At 36.0% G+C, this 16,590-nt stretch overlaps 2 protein-coding genes across 15 annotated transcripts; both read left to right on the forward strand.

Moving 5' to 3' along the window:
* Nucleotides 1-1,652: 1,652 nt before the first annotated feature.
* Nucleotides 1,653-4,847, forward strand: OTP51 (endonuclease). The gene is made up of 2 exons (XM_011001531.1): nt 1,653-2,385; nt 2,703-4,847. Exons 1-2 carry the CDS (start codon nt 1,807-1,809, stop codon nt 4,581-4,583), a joined length of 2,460 nt encoding a protein of 819 aa, XP_010999833.1. The 5' UTR covers nt 1,653-1,806; the 3' UTR covers nt 4,584-4,847.
* Nucleotides 4,848-6,363: 1,516 nt separating this feature from the next.
* Nucleotides 6,364-14,978, forward strand: LOC105107571 (upstream activation factor subunit spp27-like). Of its 14 annotated transcripts, XR_838912.1 has the most exons (13): nt 6,367-6,859; nt 7,806-7,914; nt 8,018-8,192; nt 8,829-8,958; nt 9,427-9,544; nt 9,658-9,832; nt 11,408-11,461; nt 11,586-11,627; nt 11,731-11,772; nt 11,905-11,986; nt 12,515-12,640; nt 12,997-13,042; nt 13,145-13,234. XR_838912.1 is itself a non-coding variant. In XM_011001560.1 (11 exons), the coding sequence occupies exons 1-11, from the start codon at nt 6,537-6,539 to the stop codon at nt 14,961-14,963; spliced, it is 1,317 nt and encodes a 438-aa protein (XP_010999862.1). In that variant the 5' UTR covers nt 6,364-6,536; the 3' UTR covers nt 14,964-14,978. The 14 variants fall into 14 exon arrangements, 6 of the variants coding, with proteins under 6 accessions (XP_010999862.1, XP_010999846.1, XP_010999856.1 ...); XR_838909.1 differs by having other exon boundaries at nt 12,515-13,042; nt 13,145-13,418; XR_838910.1 differs by having other exon boundaries at nt 12,997-13,236.
* Nucleotides 14,979-16,590: the final 1,612 nt, after the last annotated feature.

The following is a 16,590-nucleotide window of genomic DNA, read 5'->3' on the forward strand; positions in this document are numbered from 1 at the left end:
CTTGCTTCATCTGTTTTTGAAAAAAGACACAGAAAGGGGTGAGATGTGTTTTATGTAAAGATAAAAAAGTATTTTTCTTTTGACAAGGAAAGCAAAATAATTTCTTATAATGAAAGTAACTTTTTTCTTTTGATTGAAATTAACTTTTCTTTGACTAGCTTTCCAGATAGTTATCAAATATGAAAAAATATATTCTAGAAATTTGTTTTCCTAGAAACAAACAAGGCAAAAGTATGCAGAAAGTATATCTCTTTACTAACTGCACCATACTTTTTAGATCTGGCCTAGTTAGAAGTTTGGATTTTGGGTTTTGATCGGATTACCGGATCATTTAAATTAATTTTTTTAAAAAAATTAAAATAATATTATTTTAATAAAAAATACAAAAGTCAACGGGTAGCAATTAAGTTTTTGACTAAGTCAAACTAGGTTTTTTTTTTGTCTGTTTTCTTCAATCCGGCCAGATTCTAGCCCCGGGTTAGCCAAGTACTGAGTTGACTTGTCGGGCCGGACTAAGTTTTAAAATCATTCTCTGCATGCTTTGGAAGCCATTAAAAACAAGAGTAATTTTATACTCTATCAAGCTGAAAAAATCAATAAAATAAAATATTTTAAAAAATAATATAATTTTTAAAGTCATTGTAATTTGCAAGTGTCATCTAGTATTATTTTAAACTATAAAATTTGAAAAATATAGAATTTAATAAGAAGAGAAAAAAAAAGAGAAAAACCAATATTATTACAAAAATATTAATAAAATAAGTTTAACAACACACAAAATAATAATAATAATAATAAATGAAATCGATCATACTAGTCATCTAACAAAATTAGAATTTAGTTGCTTGAGCTTCTAAGAAGGTGTTTAGGTGAGAGGTGTGATTGGTTTTTTTTTTCTAAAAACTACCATACCTCTTACTAAAAAATATATATTTTTTATTTTTAAAAATTATAATATATATTTTTTTAAAAAATAACTTAAAAAAAACTACCACAGCTTACACCCAAACACTTTTCTAAACAGACGGGCTGGCCATTACGGAATACAACCACTGTAAAAAAATTGAAGAATCCACGAGATGAGTGGAGACCGGCTGGTCAGGTGTGTTTTCTCGCGCCTGGTTTGCCTTGGAATCACCCTTTTCCACTCCTCTCCTCCCTTGTAGTAACAATATAGAAACTTCTTTATAGATCATTAAATCTGAAAAGCTAAAGTAATTTAAAGTGACTTCATTTTCAAAATTATCATTTCGGACTCGAATTTCAAAAATTACGTGGACAGAAAATACATCACTTTGAATATTAATGATGACATGCCTAATTCTCTATTCAATTTTAAAGATATAATTTAATTAATTAAAATTTAAAATTAATTTTTAAAAATTATCACTCATCATTTTAAAATATTATTAATTATTTAAATAGTAGTTAAATAATAAAAATTTAAAACTAAAAAATTTATTTTCTTTGTGATTTTAAATTTGAATTATTAGTTGATCATATAATAATTACTAGAAACTTATATAGTTATTAATTTTATGATTAATAAAATTAATGTGGTACATAAAAACTAGTTTGAATATTTATATTAATTTTTTAAAAAATATTAATAATTAATTTAAAAATTTATAAAATTAATCAACAACTTGATTACCGTTTAAGAAGAAAAAAGAAAAAGGAAGGAGAAGGTGGAGCCACCAAAGGCACAGAGCTTCCTGACCTATACTCGCCTTTCGAGTCTGCACTAATACCCCTTCCCTGCCCACCCTAGTCAGAACTGGAAGCTTAAACCCATAACAACATCCAATGCTTCTCAAAGGCGCTCAAGCCCGTTCTCTCATCACTTTCTACCACCATAATAAACCCCCTTTAAACCCTGCAGTACCCGACATCCTAACCCTCACTTCACCTATGCGCACTTCCCTCTTCTCCCCATCCCTCTCCCTCTCCCTCCGCCAACAACAGCGCATCCACTTCCCCGAACCCATTAACACCCCCCAAACACTTCACCCAATTTCAACCCCAAAGTGTTTCAGTACTTCTGTCGAACAGTTGGCAAGCGATTCTCAATCTGAAGGGATATTGGATTTTGATGAAAATGAGAGGGAAACTTTTAAATTTGACGATGATGGGCTGGGAACTTCTGGTGCTGGAGGGGATGGGAAGCACTTGGATGCTCCGGAACTGGAGGTGAAGGAGCTAGCGGAGTTGCCGGAGCAGTGGAGGAGAGCGAAATTGGCGTGGTTGTGTAAGGAGTTGCCGGCGCATAAGCCAGCCACTGCAGTGAGGATACTTAATGGGCAGAGGAAGTGGATAAGGCAGGAAGATGCTACTTATATTGTAGTGCATTGCACTCGAATACGCGAAAACGAGACAGGGTTTAGGGTACTATTTATAATCACACCTGGGTTTTCAATTTTTTGTTCCGCAGCGCTAACATCTTAGTTCTTAGTGTCTTTTTTTTACGATGATTGAATGTTTAGATACTGAGACTTGACGAGTTGTGATATTAATTTAAATGGGCAATTACTAAAATTTAGTATCGCATAGGAAAATGATAGTGGAGATATTGACTTGTGAATTATGCTGTTGTAAAGCTAGAACCTTTTAGGATTAAGCTGGAGTTTTTATCTAAATCGTTAGAGCGAAACAGAGAAAGGGAGAGTTTGGTTATTGAGATTTTTTCTTTTGGTTATTGTTAGGTGTATAAATGGATGATGCAGCAGCATTGGTATCGATTTGATTTTGCGTTGTCCACTAAGTTAGCAGATTACATGGGCAAGGAGCGGAAGTTTGCGAAATGCAGGGAGATATTTGATGATATTATCAGTCAGGGACGCGTTCCCAGTGAATCAACTTTTCATATCCTTGTCATTGCATATCTTAGTACGACAGTTCAAGGTAGCCTGGAGGAGGCATGCAGCATTTACAATCGGATGATTCAGTTGGGAGGGTACCGGCCACGACTTAGTTTGCACAATTCTTTGTTTAGGGCTCTTGTGAGCAAACCAGGGGTCATTGCAAAACATCATCTCAAACAGGCTGAATTTATTTATCATAATTTGGTGACATGTGGACTTGAGTTGCAGAGGGATATTTATGGTGGTCTCATCTGGCTACATAGCTATCAGGACACTATAGATAAAGAAAGAATCACATCACTAAGGGAAGAGATGAGGCAAGCGGGAGTAGAGGAGAGCCAAGAAGTGCTCGTTTCAGTCTTGAGAGCTTGTGCAAAGGATGGTGACGTGGAGGAAGCAGAAAGGACTTGGCTCAAACTCGTCCGTCTTGATGAAGGTCTCTCTTCACATGCTTTTGTGTGTAGAATGGAAGTCTTTTCAAAGGCAGGAGAACCTATGAAATCTTTTGAGACATTCAGAGAGATGCAGGAGGTTTTAAGTTCTTACAATGTCGTACCGTATCATAAAATTATAGAAGTCTTATGTAAGGCTGGAGAAGTGGAACTTGCAGAGTCACTCATGCAAGAGCTAGTTCAGAGTGGTATGAAGCCGCTAACACCATCTTTTATTTCTATAATGGACATGTACTTTAATTTAAACTTGCACGATAAATTAGAATCAGCCTTCTCTGCATGCCTTGAGAAATGTCGACCCAACCGGATTGTCTACATGATCTACTTGGATTCTTTGGTGAAAGTCGGTAATTTTGACAAAGCTGAGGAGATTTTTAACCACATGCGCAATAATGAAGCGATTGGTGTTAATGCCAGATCATGCAATACTATTTTAAGAGAATACCTCTCTTCTGGATACCATGTGAAGGCAGAAAGGATATATGATCTTATGTGCCAAAAGAAATACGATATTGATTCCTCATTGATGGAAAAGCTTGACTCTGTTCTGAGCTCAAGCAGGAAAGTGGCAAGGAGGCCTATTAGACTCAAGCTTAGCAAAGAGCAAAGAGAAATTTTAGTGGGTTTGTTCTTAGGTGGTTTGCAAATTGAATCAGATGGGAAGAAACACATGATTCAATTCGAGTTCAATCAGAATTCTATCATGCATTCCATTTTGAGGAGACACTTACATGACCAGTACCATGAGTGGTTACATCCATCTTGTAAGCCTAGCGATGATAGTGATAGTGATGACATCCCTTGGAGATTTTGTACCATCTCGCACTCTTGTTTTGATTTCTATGCAGAACAGTTTTGGCCAAGAGGCCAGCCTCAGCTGCCTAAGCTAATCCACAGGTGGATGTCGCCTCAGGTTCTTGCATACTGGTATATGTATGGGGGGCACAGAACATCATCAGGGGATATTGTGCTGAAGCTAAAGGGGAGTGTTAAGGGTGTTGGAAGGGTTGTCAAAACATTGAAATCAAAATCTCTGGATTGCAGGGTGAAGAGAAAGGGGAAAGTGTTTTGGATAGGTTTTCTTGGAAGCGTTTCTACATGGTTCTGGAAATTGGTAGAACCTTATATATTAGATGACTTGAAAGATTTGCTAAAAGCTGGTGATCCTACCTTGGAGAATAACATGGAAGAACTTCAGAATATGAACTTTGATAGTGGGTCTGATTTTGACGAGGAGGCATCTGAGGACAGCGACATGGACAGTTTATAGGACCTTTTGTACGTGTATTAGGCAAAATGTTATAGTTTTTAGTTCTAACTTCAGCATCAAAGTTGTTGAATATGAAAGTTGCTAAAGATATGACATGTTACCTTGCTACATGGGAAGTAATTCTTATGACTTGAATGGTTTGTGCCAGTTTGAACTTCCTACCTTACTTCGCAGCCATTACTTGCTACCTTTTGAATGTTCCATGGGATTATGTGATGAGGCCTGATCAAGTGATATGCTCTGTACTAGATTGTTTTTGGTTATAGCTCATTCCCATATCTATTTTTGTACAGCGTATGAAATACTTCCAGGGGGGAGAAGATGCAGGGTGGGTTTGGAAGCTGAAGGATTTATACTTCAGTCCTGAAGTAAATAGTGAAAATCCAGTATTTTTATTTCTCTATAATCCAAAATTCAGTCATAGTACTAAATAAAGTATGATTATGAAAATTTAAAAAAAAAGGGGGGAGGTAATGAGAACAGGCCCGTCCAACTGCTCGTGCAGCCTTGGTGTTAGTGTCAAAAGGCAAAATGGTCTGAAGCGCGGTAACATGTCATTTCTGAAGTGCTAAAGTATTACGCTTTGTATTAGCAATCCTGAAATTGTTTACGAGCATCATTTAAAATTTGAAGTGCATGTACTTGCTGAGACACAGCAATTTCTTCTCTGGAAACTGTCTTTCAACTTTTGGTATGGTACTTAATTGTTCTATATTCTGAAGGGCTCCACATTCTTCTTTTAACAAAAAAAAAAACGGAGACTTGGATCTATATTTTCTGAGAGCACTGACTTTGCTTGCGGACTGCTCCTCATCTTGCTATTTGCTTCATGACAGTTAGATGCCTGTCTGGGAAGCTGTAGAGCCCAAGTTTCTGCTGGCTACGTAGCATGTTAAAGCTCTTCACTGAGTTTGGTTTTTTTGAACAGTTCATCTAGGATCTGCGGCAAGTTTCTGCAAGTTATAATTTTTTTCCGTACCTTTTATTTTACAGGTAAATATTGGAATTTATGTTGAAGACAAACAGCACAGGGGTCTCCGTGCTGGTGGACCGCTCAGTGGAAGGATCTAGCTTGAATTGGGCCAGCAAAACCACATTATGCCCCTGCTCTGGACTTGGTCAGATTGTCTCAGGCCCTTTTCGGATTCAGTCGGGTTGGGCTTTTTATTCTTCTTTTTTAAAAAAGAAAAATAATGAAAACTATTTTGTAAACAAAAATACAAATAACTTAAATAATGTTATTCAATAACTCGGATTGGGTGATGTGGATGGTGGGGCAGGCCAATTACACAGTTTCAGTTATAAGAAAAATATTTATACAAAAAAAATTATATACAGGGATCCATCATTAATGTTTCATCTAGAAATGAAGGAGCATTTTTTATTTGTTTTGGTATTATTTTAGTTTTTTTAATTTTTAATAATGTATATCTTTGAGAAATAAATATATTTTTAAAAAAATAATTAGAATTATCTAAATTTAGTATTGGATGCATAAATGGATTGAAACCATTGAAATTTAATTTTTGATGGTGAGTTAGATTTAGGAGGTGTTTTTAACATGTTGAAACTATATTTTTTAAAAAATAAAATTTATTTTTTATTTAAAATTAATTATTTTTTATTTTTAGATTATTTTAATATGATAATGTTAAAAATATTTATTTAAAATAAAAAAATATTATTTAAATATATTTTTAAGAAAGAAAAACATTAAATTGCAACTGCTGCTTATATTTCCAGAAATACTTTTCAGTTGTGAATTGAGGATCGCTTTCTCATAATTCCAGAAATACCCCTACACACCTCATGCCTTTTTGCGTGATACGCTACCTGACCTTGCATTGCATGAGAAACCGACGCCACTTCTGAAACAACATAAAAAATTAATCAAATAAAATAAAGAAAGAAAATCGTTGCCGAGTCCGAGAAGAGAAGAAAGAATCGAGAGAAATGGTGTCGGATTCGGACCTCGTGGCCCGGCTCCGTGAAATACTCCGGAGTTCGGACTTAGACACGGCCACTGCCGGCAGTATACGGCGGCAGTTAGAGGAGGATTTCGGCGTTGATTTATCGGAGAAAAAAAAATTTATTAGAGAGCAAATCGATACTTTTCTTGAAACCCTAAATAAAGGAGATGGTCAGTCAGGGAATGTGACAGAAAATGAAGATAACGAAAACGACACCGTTGAAGACGATGAAAATGAAAATGAAAACGACGGTATTAAAGAAGAAGAAGAAGAAGAAGAAGATAGTGAGACAAAGGAAAGCAAGGGGTAATTTTTTTCGAAAGTTGTCTTCTTTATTTATTTATTTATTTTTAATTAAACAAGCAATATAGTGTGTAATGAATGAAATTAACCCCGCATGTATGTGGAAATTGCTTGTAATTTTTCTTTTTTGGAAGGAAATTAGGTTTTTTATTGCTTGGAACTGGAAATTAGATATATAGATCTGTTGTTTATCATTGATGTAAAAATTGATCGGGTTTGTTTTTTTTTTTTTTAGGAATTGGGATAAGTTTTTTGTGGTGTTATTATGTAGTTCTAATTAGGTCAAGAAATGTCACATTTGTGTCTTATGAGTCGTATAGGCTAAAGTTAGTTTTTGTACTATGGTTTCTGTTATGTTTCAATTTATAAGAAAATGAAAGCACCAAGTTTAACTGTGGGCAATGAATCATGTTAAGCTACTTAGAGATTATTTGGGATTAAATTGGGATGATATTAGATGTGAGGGTTGTATATGATTTACTTTGAGTTTAGATTGGAAGTGAAATCATATGAATTTTTGTGTCTGTTGGTTCAATATTGGGATGTGAATATGAGAGAGGTGGCCTTTTTGTAGATTTAAGTAATACAGTCTAGTTATGCCATTTTGTCTTTCATGAGTTATAAGAAATGACCTTTTAATGGCGGACTAGTAACGGGTGTATCATCTCTACTTTCAGTGCTTTATAATTTGCATTGATCATTTCTTTCATCTAGTTGTTGCACTGGCTTTCTTTTGTATTTTAGGGGGGTTAATTTTGAATTCCTAATACTTGAGTTTCATTTCATAGGCTTGATTGATTTCTGTTTGTTTTTACACACACACACACACATCGAAAATAGGTGTTCATTTCATTACATTTTGAATTGAATGTGTGTCAGATAGCCAATCATTCCAAATACAGGTTTCTTATTAATCATGCTTCGTATGCTTGTGTTATCTGTCTTTTAGGTCAAACAAGATAGAAAAGGTGAGGAAAAGAGGCGGTTTTGCTAAGTTAAGTAACTTATCTCCGCAACTTCAAGCAGTTGTTGGAGTGCCTGAATTGGCCAGAACTGAGGTATGCCAATCACCAACAAGATGATTTATTTCTGGAGGTCGGTCCTGGTGGTAGTTCCTGGATCAGGATCTCACTTTTGTTCTCCTTACTTTTGTTATTCCAGGTTGTGAAGAGACTCTGGGCCTATATCCGTGAAAACAATTTGCAGGATCCAAAGAATAGGAAAAAAATAAAATGTGATGAGGCATTGCGCGCTGTCTTTCATGTAAATTCAATTGATATGTTTCAAATGAATAAAGCCCTGTCCAAGCATATCTGGCCATTAACTGGAGAAAATGGTACTTTCTTGAATAAGTTGTTCTCTTTTGTTTCTTTCTGTGGGGGACAGTGGGTGGTTAGTTATTATTGGTTGTTAGTAGTATCTTCGTGCTTTCAATATGTATGGTTGCTTAGGATTTGTATGTATACTTGTTTTCTGTTCTAATTATGTTGTGTTCTGTTAATTTTGGAAACCTGGATTATTTTGCTTTGGCAATTAAATTTGTCAGTGTAGGTTTTATATACCCAGAAAAAAGAAAGAAAAAAAAAACTGTGGTGGGAGAGTTTTTCTTATAATCTGACTGGTTTGACAATTTTTTTTCGTCAGCTATTTTGACTATGATTTTTTTTTTTCCTTTCCCTTTCCTGGGTTGATATTACCATCCTCCTTCACTTTCCTTTGGCTGTGGTGCTACACTTTATTATTCCAGGGAAACTAATCCTTTTCCCCAGTATTTGGACTACATTAGGATGTTTATATTTTCTGCACTTTCAACTTCAACTACTACAAACAGGCTTCCTATTGAACTTCCACTTTATTTCCTTATGGTACATTGTAATCTTCTTCATTATTTACCTTTAGAGATCTCTTCTTAATGTGTCATCAGATGATTGTTTGGCTGATATATTAACCAATGATATCATTGAACTATCAGAAAGTGTAAAGCAAAAAGAAAAAAGCAAAGACATTAATGATTCTGGGTCTGAAGGAGACAATGGAGGGGAACAAGAGGATGACGAGGAAGAGGTAAAGAAAGAGAGTAATGAAAGAAGCAAGAAAGGACGGTGGGTTTCTTGTATCCTTTTTTATTCCTTTTTTTCTCCATGAGTGAATTGCTATTCTTGTTTGCCATTATTTTGAGGTTACTAACGCTCCTCTGTTTGAAAGAGTGGAAATTACTCATGCTCTCTTTAACTTATGATATGGATACTTTAGGAGTTGAGTTTTTTTTATGACTAAAAGCAACTTCATCCTTAAAATATGACCTCTGAAAGTGATGAGGTGGTTAGCTTTTCATAGCCAAATTCCTGCCATTCTTGCCCTGAAGAAATTTTGTTTGAGGTGCTGAAAAGCATTAGTTGTCATAACCTTTCTACATGTTTGTATGGTTACCGAATGGATGGTATGGGGCTTTCTGTGACTGGCAGTCCTAGACAGATATTAGGAAACATTAGGATTAGAATAGCATTCTCATTCCATTACATAGAATATTTGTGGTTGTTCTATGGACTGAATGATCTTATCTTATCGAGCAGGTCTGCTAAGGTGGATGAGGATGTTAAGAAAAGAGGAGGTGGTTTTACTAAATTGTGCAGTCTTTCTCCTCAACTTCAAGAGTTTGTTGGAGTTCCAGAACTCGCCAGAACTGGGGTATTTTAATGAATGTCTGGATACTTGCTTGACTTGCAGAATGATCATTTAGGAGTCCTTTTGTAAATTATATTTCCTACTTGCTTTTTTCCCTTTCCCTTTTGTTTTGGTAGGTTGTGAAGAAGCTTTGGGCCTATATCCGGGAGAAGAACTTGCAAGATCCAAAGAATAAGCGAAACATAATATGTGATGAATCATTGCGTTCTATTTTCGATGTCGATTCTATTGACATGTTTCAAATGAATAAAGCATTGACTAAACACATATGGGCTGTCAGTGAGGAAGATGGTATGTGTGTGCTAGCGAGCTTTTCTTTTCAATTTATAGTACAGTAAGGAAGTCTTTGTCAATGCCATTTTCCAGAAACCTCAGCTCCTTCATCTTCACCATAATTAAATGCTTTCTTGATTTAAACCAAAGTTGGTCGTTTACTTAAGTTTGAAATCAATTTTGGCTTTTAGTCTCCATATTGAAAGACATACTTCTAATTGATGTGTCAAATTTGGAACAGGGGATCTCAGCAAATCATTCATTATTTAATTTTTTGAACATCTCAAAATTGCTTGATTGAAGCAATAAATAACAGAATGAACTCTTTTTTTATGTGATGCATGCACAATCTCCTTTCAGTTCATGAAAATAAGGATAGGGGTTGTGGTTCTCCTTCTTTAAAGTTACTTTCTGTCCATGGAAAAAAAGAACTTGGCTGGTGTATTCTGCAGGCTGTTATTTTTTTTTTTGGACAGGGAGATAATTGTTGTTACATGCATCTGGGGCTTGAATATCTGATTGCCACTACTTAAAGATGAAGAGGCAACTATATTACTGGGGAGCTAGGCAAAAAACATGATAAAATGTGTAATATAGTTGTGTCAAACATATCTCATACCCATGCGTGTGCTCTCATTCAGTGCAGTTCTCAACTTCCAGGCAGTGTGGCCTTTATTGTCTTAGAAGTTGATCCTAACTACCGACACTATACATCTCAGTGAGAGCAAGCTAGTTTATCCTTCAGCTAGGTTTCATAACTTTTAAAGGTTCTATTAAACTCTCATTTTAAAATTGGTGGTCTCCTCGTGAAGTTCATGGCGAATTTCTTGCGGAGAGTGACCTTAATTTAATATTTGGCATTTTATAATTAAAATTTTGTAGTTCTTGTTCCATTCTCAAAGAGGATCTCTTTTATCAATGGGTTATTAAAAACCTTCATGATGTTTAATTTTCGGCTTTTGAACTGATTAGTGACTCACATATTTTAGATGAATGATTAAAACATTTTAGTGATATCCCTCTTTGCACATGTTGCATGGTTTTGATTTAATCAATGTAGATTTTCTCATTTTCCAAACTGCTTTTCTTCCTTTTGTTTTATGTAGAAGATTTTGTGAAGTGGTCATGAACATAATTGATAAGGTTTTCAAGTTATCATATAAAGAATTGATGGATCAGCTACGAGGAAGAAGTTTTAAAGCATGTTTGGAATAGCTTTACATGAGCCAGGAACTTCTTTATCTCCATATTAGTTGCTGGCAAAATGTCAAATACTTCTTTTCTCTTACCTCTGGCCGACTCTAATTTAAATGTAGATGGCCCCAACTAGTATGCTCTTATCATAGATAGCTTAATGAATTTAGGTGTTTTATGAACTGAATAGTTCCTTTTCTCATTTACCTTTCCTCATTAAATTGTTGATTTTATCAAATTGCAGTTGTCAAAAATATAGTGCAAATTTCTTTTGTTATGTTAACACTAAATCACAACCCAAGTATTCTCCTTTGTTTCATAAAAAAAATGGAGTTATTTATTAACTGAGAATGTGAGAATGTTTTAGTTTAAGTAAAATGTTTTGTCCTGATCTCATAGCTCCAAGCAACTCTTCACCAAAGAAAAAGGGGATTAAACAAGGAAGAGAAGAAGGTGAGACTAGTAGCTATACCAACACTTTTATTCTCCCAGTAGTTGCACAACCTACTCACATAAGAAAATTGAGCATGAATCCTGGCACTCTAATAGTAATGATTTGTTATTTCTCACTGTCCAGGTCCTGATGAACCTAAACAGAAAGAAAAGCGGCAGAAGAAAGGTACTTTTATTCTCTCAGTAGTTGCACAATCTACTCGCATAAGAAAATTGAGCATTAATCCTGTACCTCTAATAATGACGATATGTTATTTCTCACTGTGCAGTTCCTCATGAACCTAAAAAGAAAGAAAAGCAGCAGAAGAAAGGTATTTCTGATCTCCTTGCTCCCCTTCAAATTCCTGATCAAGATTTTGTTCTGACCTTTCAATAATTTTGATTTTCATATGTAACTACCATGAATGTACATAAATTCCATTAGCAACTGAACCTTCATGCAGTGAACAAGTTGGGTAGATGAACAGTTTTTCATGGACACTGTTTCGCCAACTTCAGTTAATTGATCCGCTGCCAAGCATGCTGGTAAAGCTTGCACAATATCATGCTCAGGAAATAAGCTTGTGACTATACGCATAAAGCAAATATAGATACACTACAAAGAATAAATTGGAGGACTGAAGGTCACAATTAATAATAAGAGAGTGAGAAGTGACTAATAATAAATATTATGAGCAGGCTTTTGGCTTGGTGACACTCATACCAGCCAAGCTTGTGTTGAGTTTGAGCTTGACCCAAGGCTTAAATTTTGTGCGTGCCATGTCTTGTTTACATGTTGAATGTATATATAATCGAGTGTGTATGTGCATGGATGTGTGTGCATGTGTTTCAGAATCTTCTCTTCATCCTACGATCTTTATTGAAGTTTTCAAGAAAGCTTTTTGAGTGGAGGGTATCATCAACATGTATATATAATCAAGTGTGGATGTGGATGGATGTGTGTGCGTGTGTTTCAGAATCTTCTCTTCATCCTACGATCTTTATTGAAGTTTTCAATAAAGCTTTTTGAGTGGAGGGTATCATCAGTTACATGGTTTATCTATTTTCTTGTAGAAATCTAGTCCTGATTTGGTCTCCAGCAAGATAAGGAAAAACCAACTTTGCTACGAATTGCGAAATGCACCCTTACAACAATCAGAGTGCTGGTAACTTGGAGATCTTCAGGATCTGAATTGCAAGGCATGAATACGTACAAGTGCAATGCACCTCCTTTTCAAAAAGAGAAAACAATGATCTTTCAGTGCCAATTTTTTTATTTATCCACAATCATATGGTGTGTTAATGAATAGTGAGGAAAAGATAGCTGAAGCTAATTTATAAATGCAAATCACATCTTAAGGTTGAATTTCAATGTTTTTTATCTGAAGTTAACCCTCTGAGATGGTACTGATGAATTTTAAACTTCTCGGCTGAAGACACTTCCAGTCATGACTGGGCCTGCCACCCTTCTGCTCCTAGCAAACATAACACGTCCTTTTGAAGTGTGGTTATGTTTAATTTTCATGACCCTGCTAAGCCCTGGACCTTTTTTTCAGGTTTTTTCTTATGATAATATCTGGCTGTATCATATTGATGCATTTGGTAAATGATAAGCTTTACTCTTTCTTTTTTTGTTTTAGACTTCTGTCAAATTCAGGCACCTGCAACTTTATCTTACTGAGAGTTTTATAATTGTTTCTTAAGGATCCAGCTGGCAAGAGGAGAATTGTTTGCGACAAGAAGCTAAAAGAAATATCTGAGGTTGACTCCTTCAATGGCTTCACAGCCTCAAAGCTCCTGTCATTGCATTTTATCAAGACAGAGCAGTGAGTGGCTTATATGTACTTAACTTGAGCCCATCTGAAGTGGGAATTTTGCTTGAGATGAATTTACTCATTTACATTTTGCTCTGGCAGCCTGTGTGCTCCTTGCTGAAGAAATGGAAATAGTTTTGCAAAATACAAGTTCTTTCTACTAATTTTCTTCACAGGATTTCTAATTTGCATTTCCACCCCATTTCCTCTTCCGTTTGAGTAGGTTTTCTTTCAACCTTTTTTTTTTTGGTTTTTCTGTTCTTTAGATTCTCTTGACTTTGTCATGGACGTGGGTGGTAACTGGGGGCCAGTTAGTTTACCTCCTATACGTGATTTGCTTTTTAAGCGCGGGTTTTTCTTAGAATTGCACAAAGTAGAAGTGGAATTATAAGTTGTGGCCACATGGAAAAATAAGTTTGTCATGCAATGCGGTCTTGCTAGGACCATAAGGTCGAGGAAACTTTCACATCATGTTTGATCTCTTGCAAGTTGCAACATGATTTTGTTTATGAAACATGCGGTATGTTCCTTTGTTCTCTGTGCCATCAAACTGGTGGGTGTAAGACGCTAGCCAGAATGTTGGATAGCTCATGAGTTGTAATAGTCTGGCATGACATATCAATCCTCTTCTTGTGACCTTGTGTGATGGAACTTGAATGCTATTAATTGTTTTTAATGCCAAAAAAGAAATGCTGAGTTCATCGGTTGAAGTGTTGCTGCCATGGTGCAAATATTCGAAGGTTTCCTGCAGGAAATTTTACATGGAAGAATGTTGAAAAAAATTTAGATTAAAAATGTCTTATGCTGAATCAAAGCTTGACGATCTCCTTGTCAATGTTTTGATATTTGCCTTCAAATAGTCACATTCTCTGGGTGGCAGTTATTTCTCACGGGTCTTTTGAGTTTAGAGGCTTATCATCTGTCTGATGTGCACAAAAAACCGCGATAGCGTTAAATGACATGTTTCTTTTACGTTGGACCCATCATTGATTGAAGGTATCATTTTGCATGACTGGCTTGGAATTTTCTTCCTCCAAAACGTGTTTGATAGCCAAGGAATAAAGCATAAACAAAACTCATTGATTAAAGGTCGTCACCTTGAGGACTGGTTACACTAAAGATATCAAGCTGTGACCTCGAATCTTTTTTTCTTCTGTGAAGCACTGTATCTTGAAAGAGTTAAAATGCTAAGTCTGCACTGCATCTTTCAATTCAAGAATACGGGATCAGGAATGTTTGCTTCGTGGAGAACCTGCGAAAAAGGTTCCCACTAGTGGATGGTGTGAAAAGAAAGCATTTGTCACGTCTTCAAGTCACTTGTGCATCATTGTGAGAACTTTTGCCAATGAGAAAATGCTGTTGTTCACGTGAAATCATGTGTGCCCCAGGGTCTTGTCTTGACTGATTATCCATTTGAAAGTGGAATCCCGTGGTCTATCTTGTGCTTTGGGGGGGGGGGGGGGTGTGTAAATGGCTAAATGCTATCTTGATTTCTATATTACTACGAGTGTATTGTTTTCTGGAATGGTGGGCATGGAGCAATTTCTCAATTGCCATTTTCCTCTTCCGGCCTTTTGTTATTTTTATCACCATTATCTTTGGACCAATACTTTGACAACATGTTTTCACACTGATTATATTTCTTGTTTCCTTGGTTCTTGTGATGATATGGCAGCAAACTTACATCACTCGCGTGTCACACATGTTAGTGGAAGCTGAGATTCACCCTTCACCACCTCCCATAGCATCCACTCTTTTGGAAAAGACATGGAAACAAGTTTGATGTGATCAAAATCATAAAATATAACAGTTAGTAATAACTCTTGTACATTGAGAGGATTCTGTTGGCGTTAGTGCACAGGGAAATAAAAGGCGAGAATGACAGAAGGGCCAAAGGGTGCGAGGCCCTCTCTTTTGCGTTCTTTGTGAAAAGCTAGGTTCCAAAATGTCATTTGATGGAGAGGAAGAAATGGACGTGGAAGGGAAGAGAGGGGGGGTTTGACGAATAAGCTCAAAATAGAAGGGTAAAGAGACAGAAGTTGATTACAAACATGTTGTATTAAGAGTATATTATTTTAAAAAATAATTAATAAGGAAAGACAGTGGAGATAAAAACAAAAGAGAGAATCTACAAGGATGGACCCGTTAATATTCGATTCGTTCAAAGCACCGCCGTTCTTATGTGGCGAGCCGATTCCCTTCTCCTCTCTCCACCTCATAACACGTATCTACCCACTACGCGCTTGCCCCGACAGTGTCCCCCGTTCTTGCCACCCGCCTTGCTTTTTTTTCTTCTTTCCCCTCCTATTTCTCTCTCTACCCACCAACTTTGTCAACTTCTACTCTCTCTCTCTCTCTCTCTCTCACACACACACACATTTACGGCCAGCTAGCAAGTAGGGTTTTCATGGAATTCGTTTAGATCATCATCACCAGTTTCTCTTTTGAACCATGTCATAACTGGTTCTTCGTTGTTTGGAGGACAAGCCTGCACCTGATTTGACTTCAGGCTCAATTGGAGTCGATTTGAATTAAGACCTGAGCGCAGTTTGGCATCTAGCTAGCCTGGCGCGGTCTAGTGGTTTTATTTTTATTTTTTGAATGTTTCTATAGTAATTTATACACACTAGTTGGTGTATTGATGTGTCATTTATAAGAAAGTTTAAAAAAGAAGAAGTGACAACCGATCAAGAATACTTGACTAATCACACAATTTGAGATGTGATGCTTTAGAGAAACAACGCCATTAATTCGAGTGTTGTGGGGGTGGTTGCTCATATCATTTCAAAATTCTAATTGAATGCAGTTGTAAAGCAATTGAAACGATTGCGACCAGGCTGCCTCCTCTCTTATCTCTATCGAGATGTTTACGTCATAATTTAGTTTGGGAATCGGCAAGTGGCCTTTTTTCTTGCATCTCTCTGGTCCTCTCATGGGCGTGATGGTAACTCTAGGCATAGGACTTGATCATTACACTGTGCAAGATGCGCATGGGGTGAGTATGGGAGGGGACTGTGGCATTCTCATTGTTCATCTTTCTTCTTTTCCAATAAATGTGACAGATCAGTATTTTCTCTTCAGATAGAGAAACACGACCAAATAAATATCTTGACAGATTAATTAGTGTAATTCAATAAATAGCACAGCACTTAATGTGTTAATATAATCCATGTATTGTGTTAGTAATTAATTCATTGAGTAGCATTTTTCTCAATAGCTCGCGCAACCAATTAAATACATGTAAAGAAACCATTGACTGATATGTTTTCTTAACTAACTTTTCGATCCATTAATTAATTATATTTTCTCAATTAACTTTTCAATCGTGTTGGTCTA

The sequence above is a fragment of the Populus euphratica genome, unplaced genomic scaffold, assembly GCF_000495115.2.
Source record: "Populus euphratica unplaced genomic scaffold, PopEup_1.0 scaffold3.1, whole genome shotgun sequence".
Classification (NCBI taxonomy): Eukaryota; Viridiplantae; Streptophyta; class Magnoliopsida; order Malpighiales; family Salicaceae; genus Populus; species Populus euphratica.

Coding starts and splice junctions, on each gene's coding strand:
- OTP51 (XM_011001531.1), top strand. CDS start 1,807: ATGCTTCTCAAAGGCGCTCAAGCCCGTTCTCTCATCACTTTCTACCAC. Junction 2,386..2,702: donor AAAACGAGACAGGGTTTAGG/GTACTATTTATA, acceptor GGTTATTGTTAG/GTGTATAAATGGATGATGCA.
- LOC105107571 (XM_011001544.1), top strand. CDS start 6,537: ATGGTGTCGGATTCGGACCTCGTGGCCCGGCTCCGTGAAATACTCCGG. Junction 6,860..7,805: donor GAGACAAAGGAAAGCAAGGG/GTAATTTTTTTC, acceptor TCTGTCTTTTAG/GTCAAACAAGATAGAAAAGG. Junction 9,833..11,407: donor GGCTGTCAGTGAGGAAGATG/GTATGTGTGTGC, acceptor CTGATCTCATAG/CTCCAAGCAACTCTTCACCA.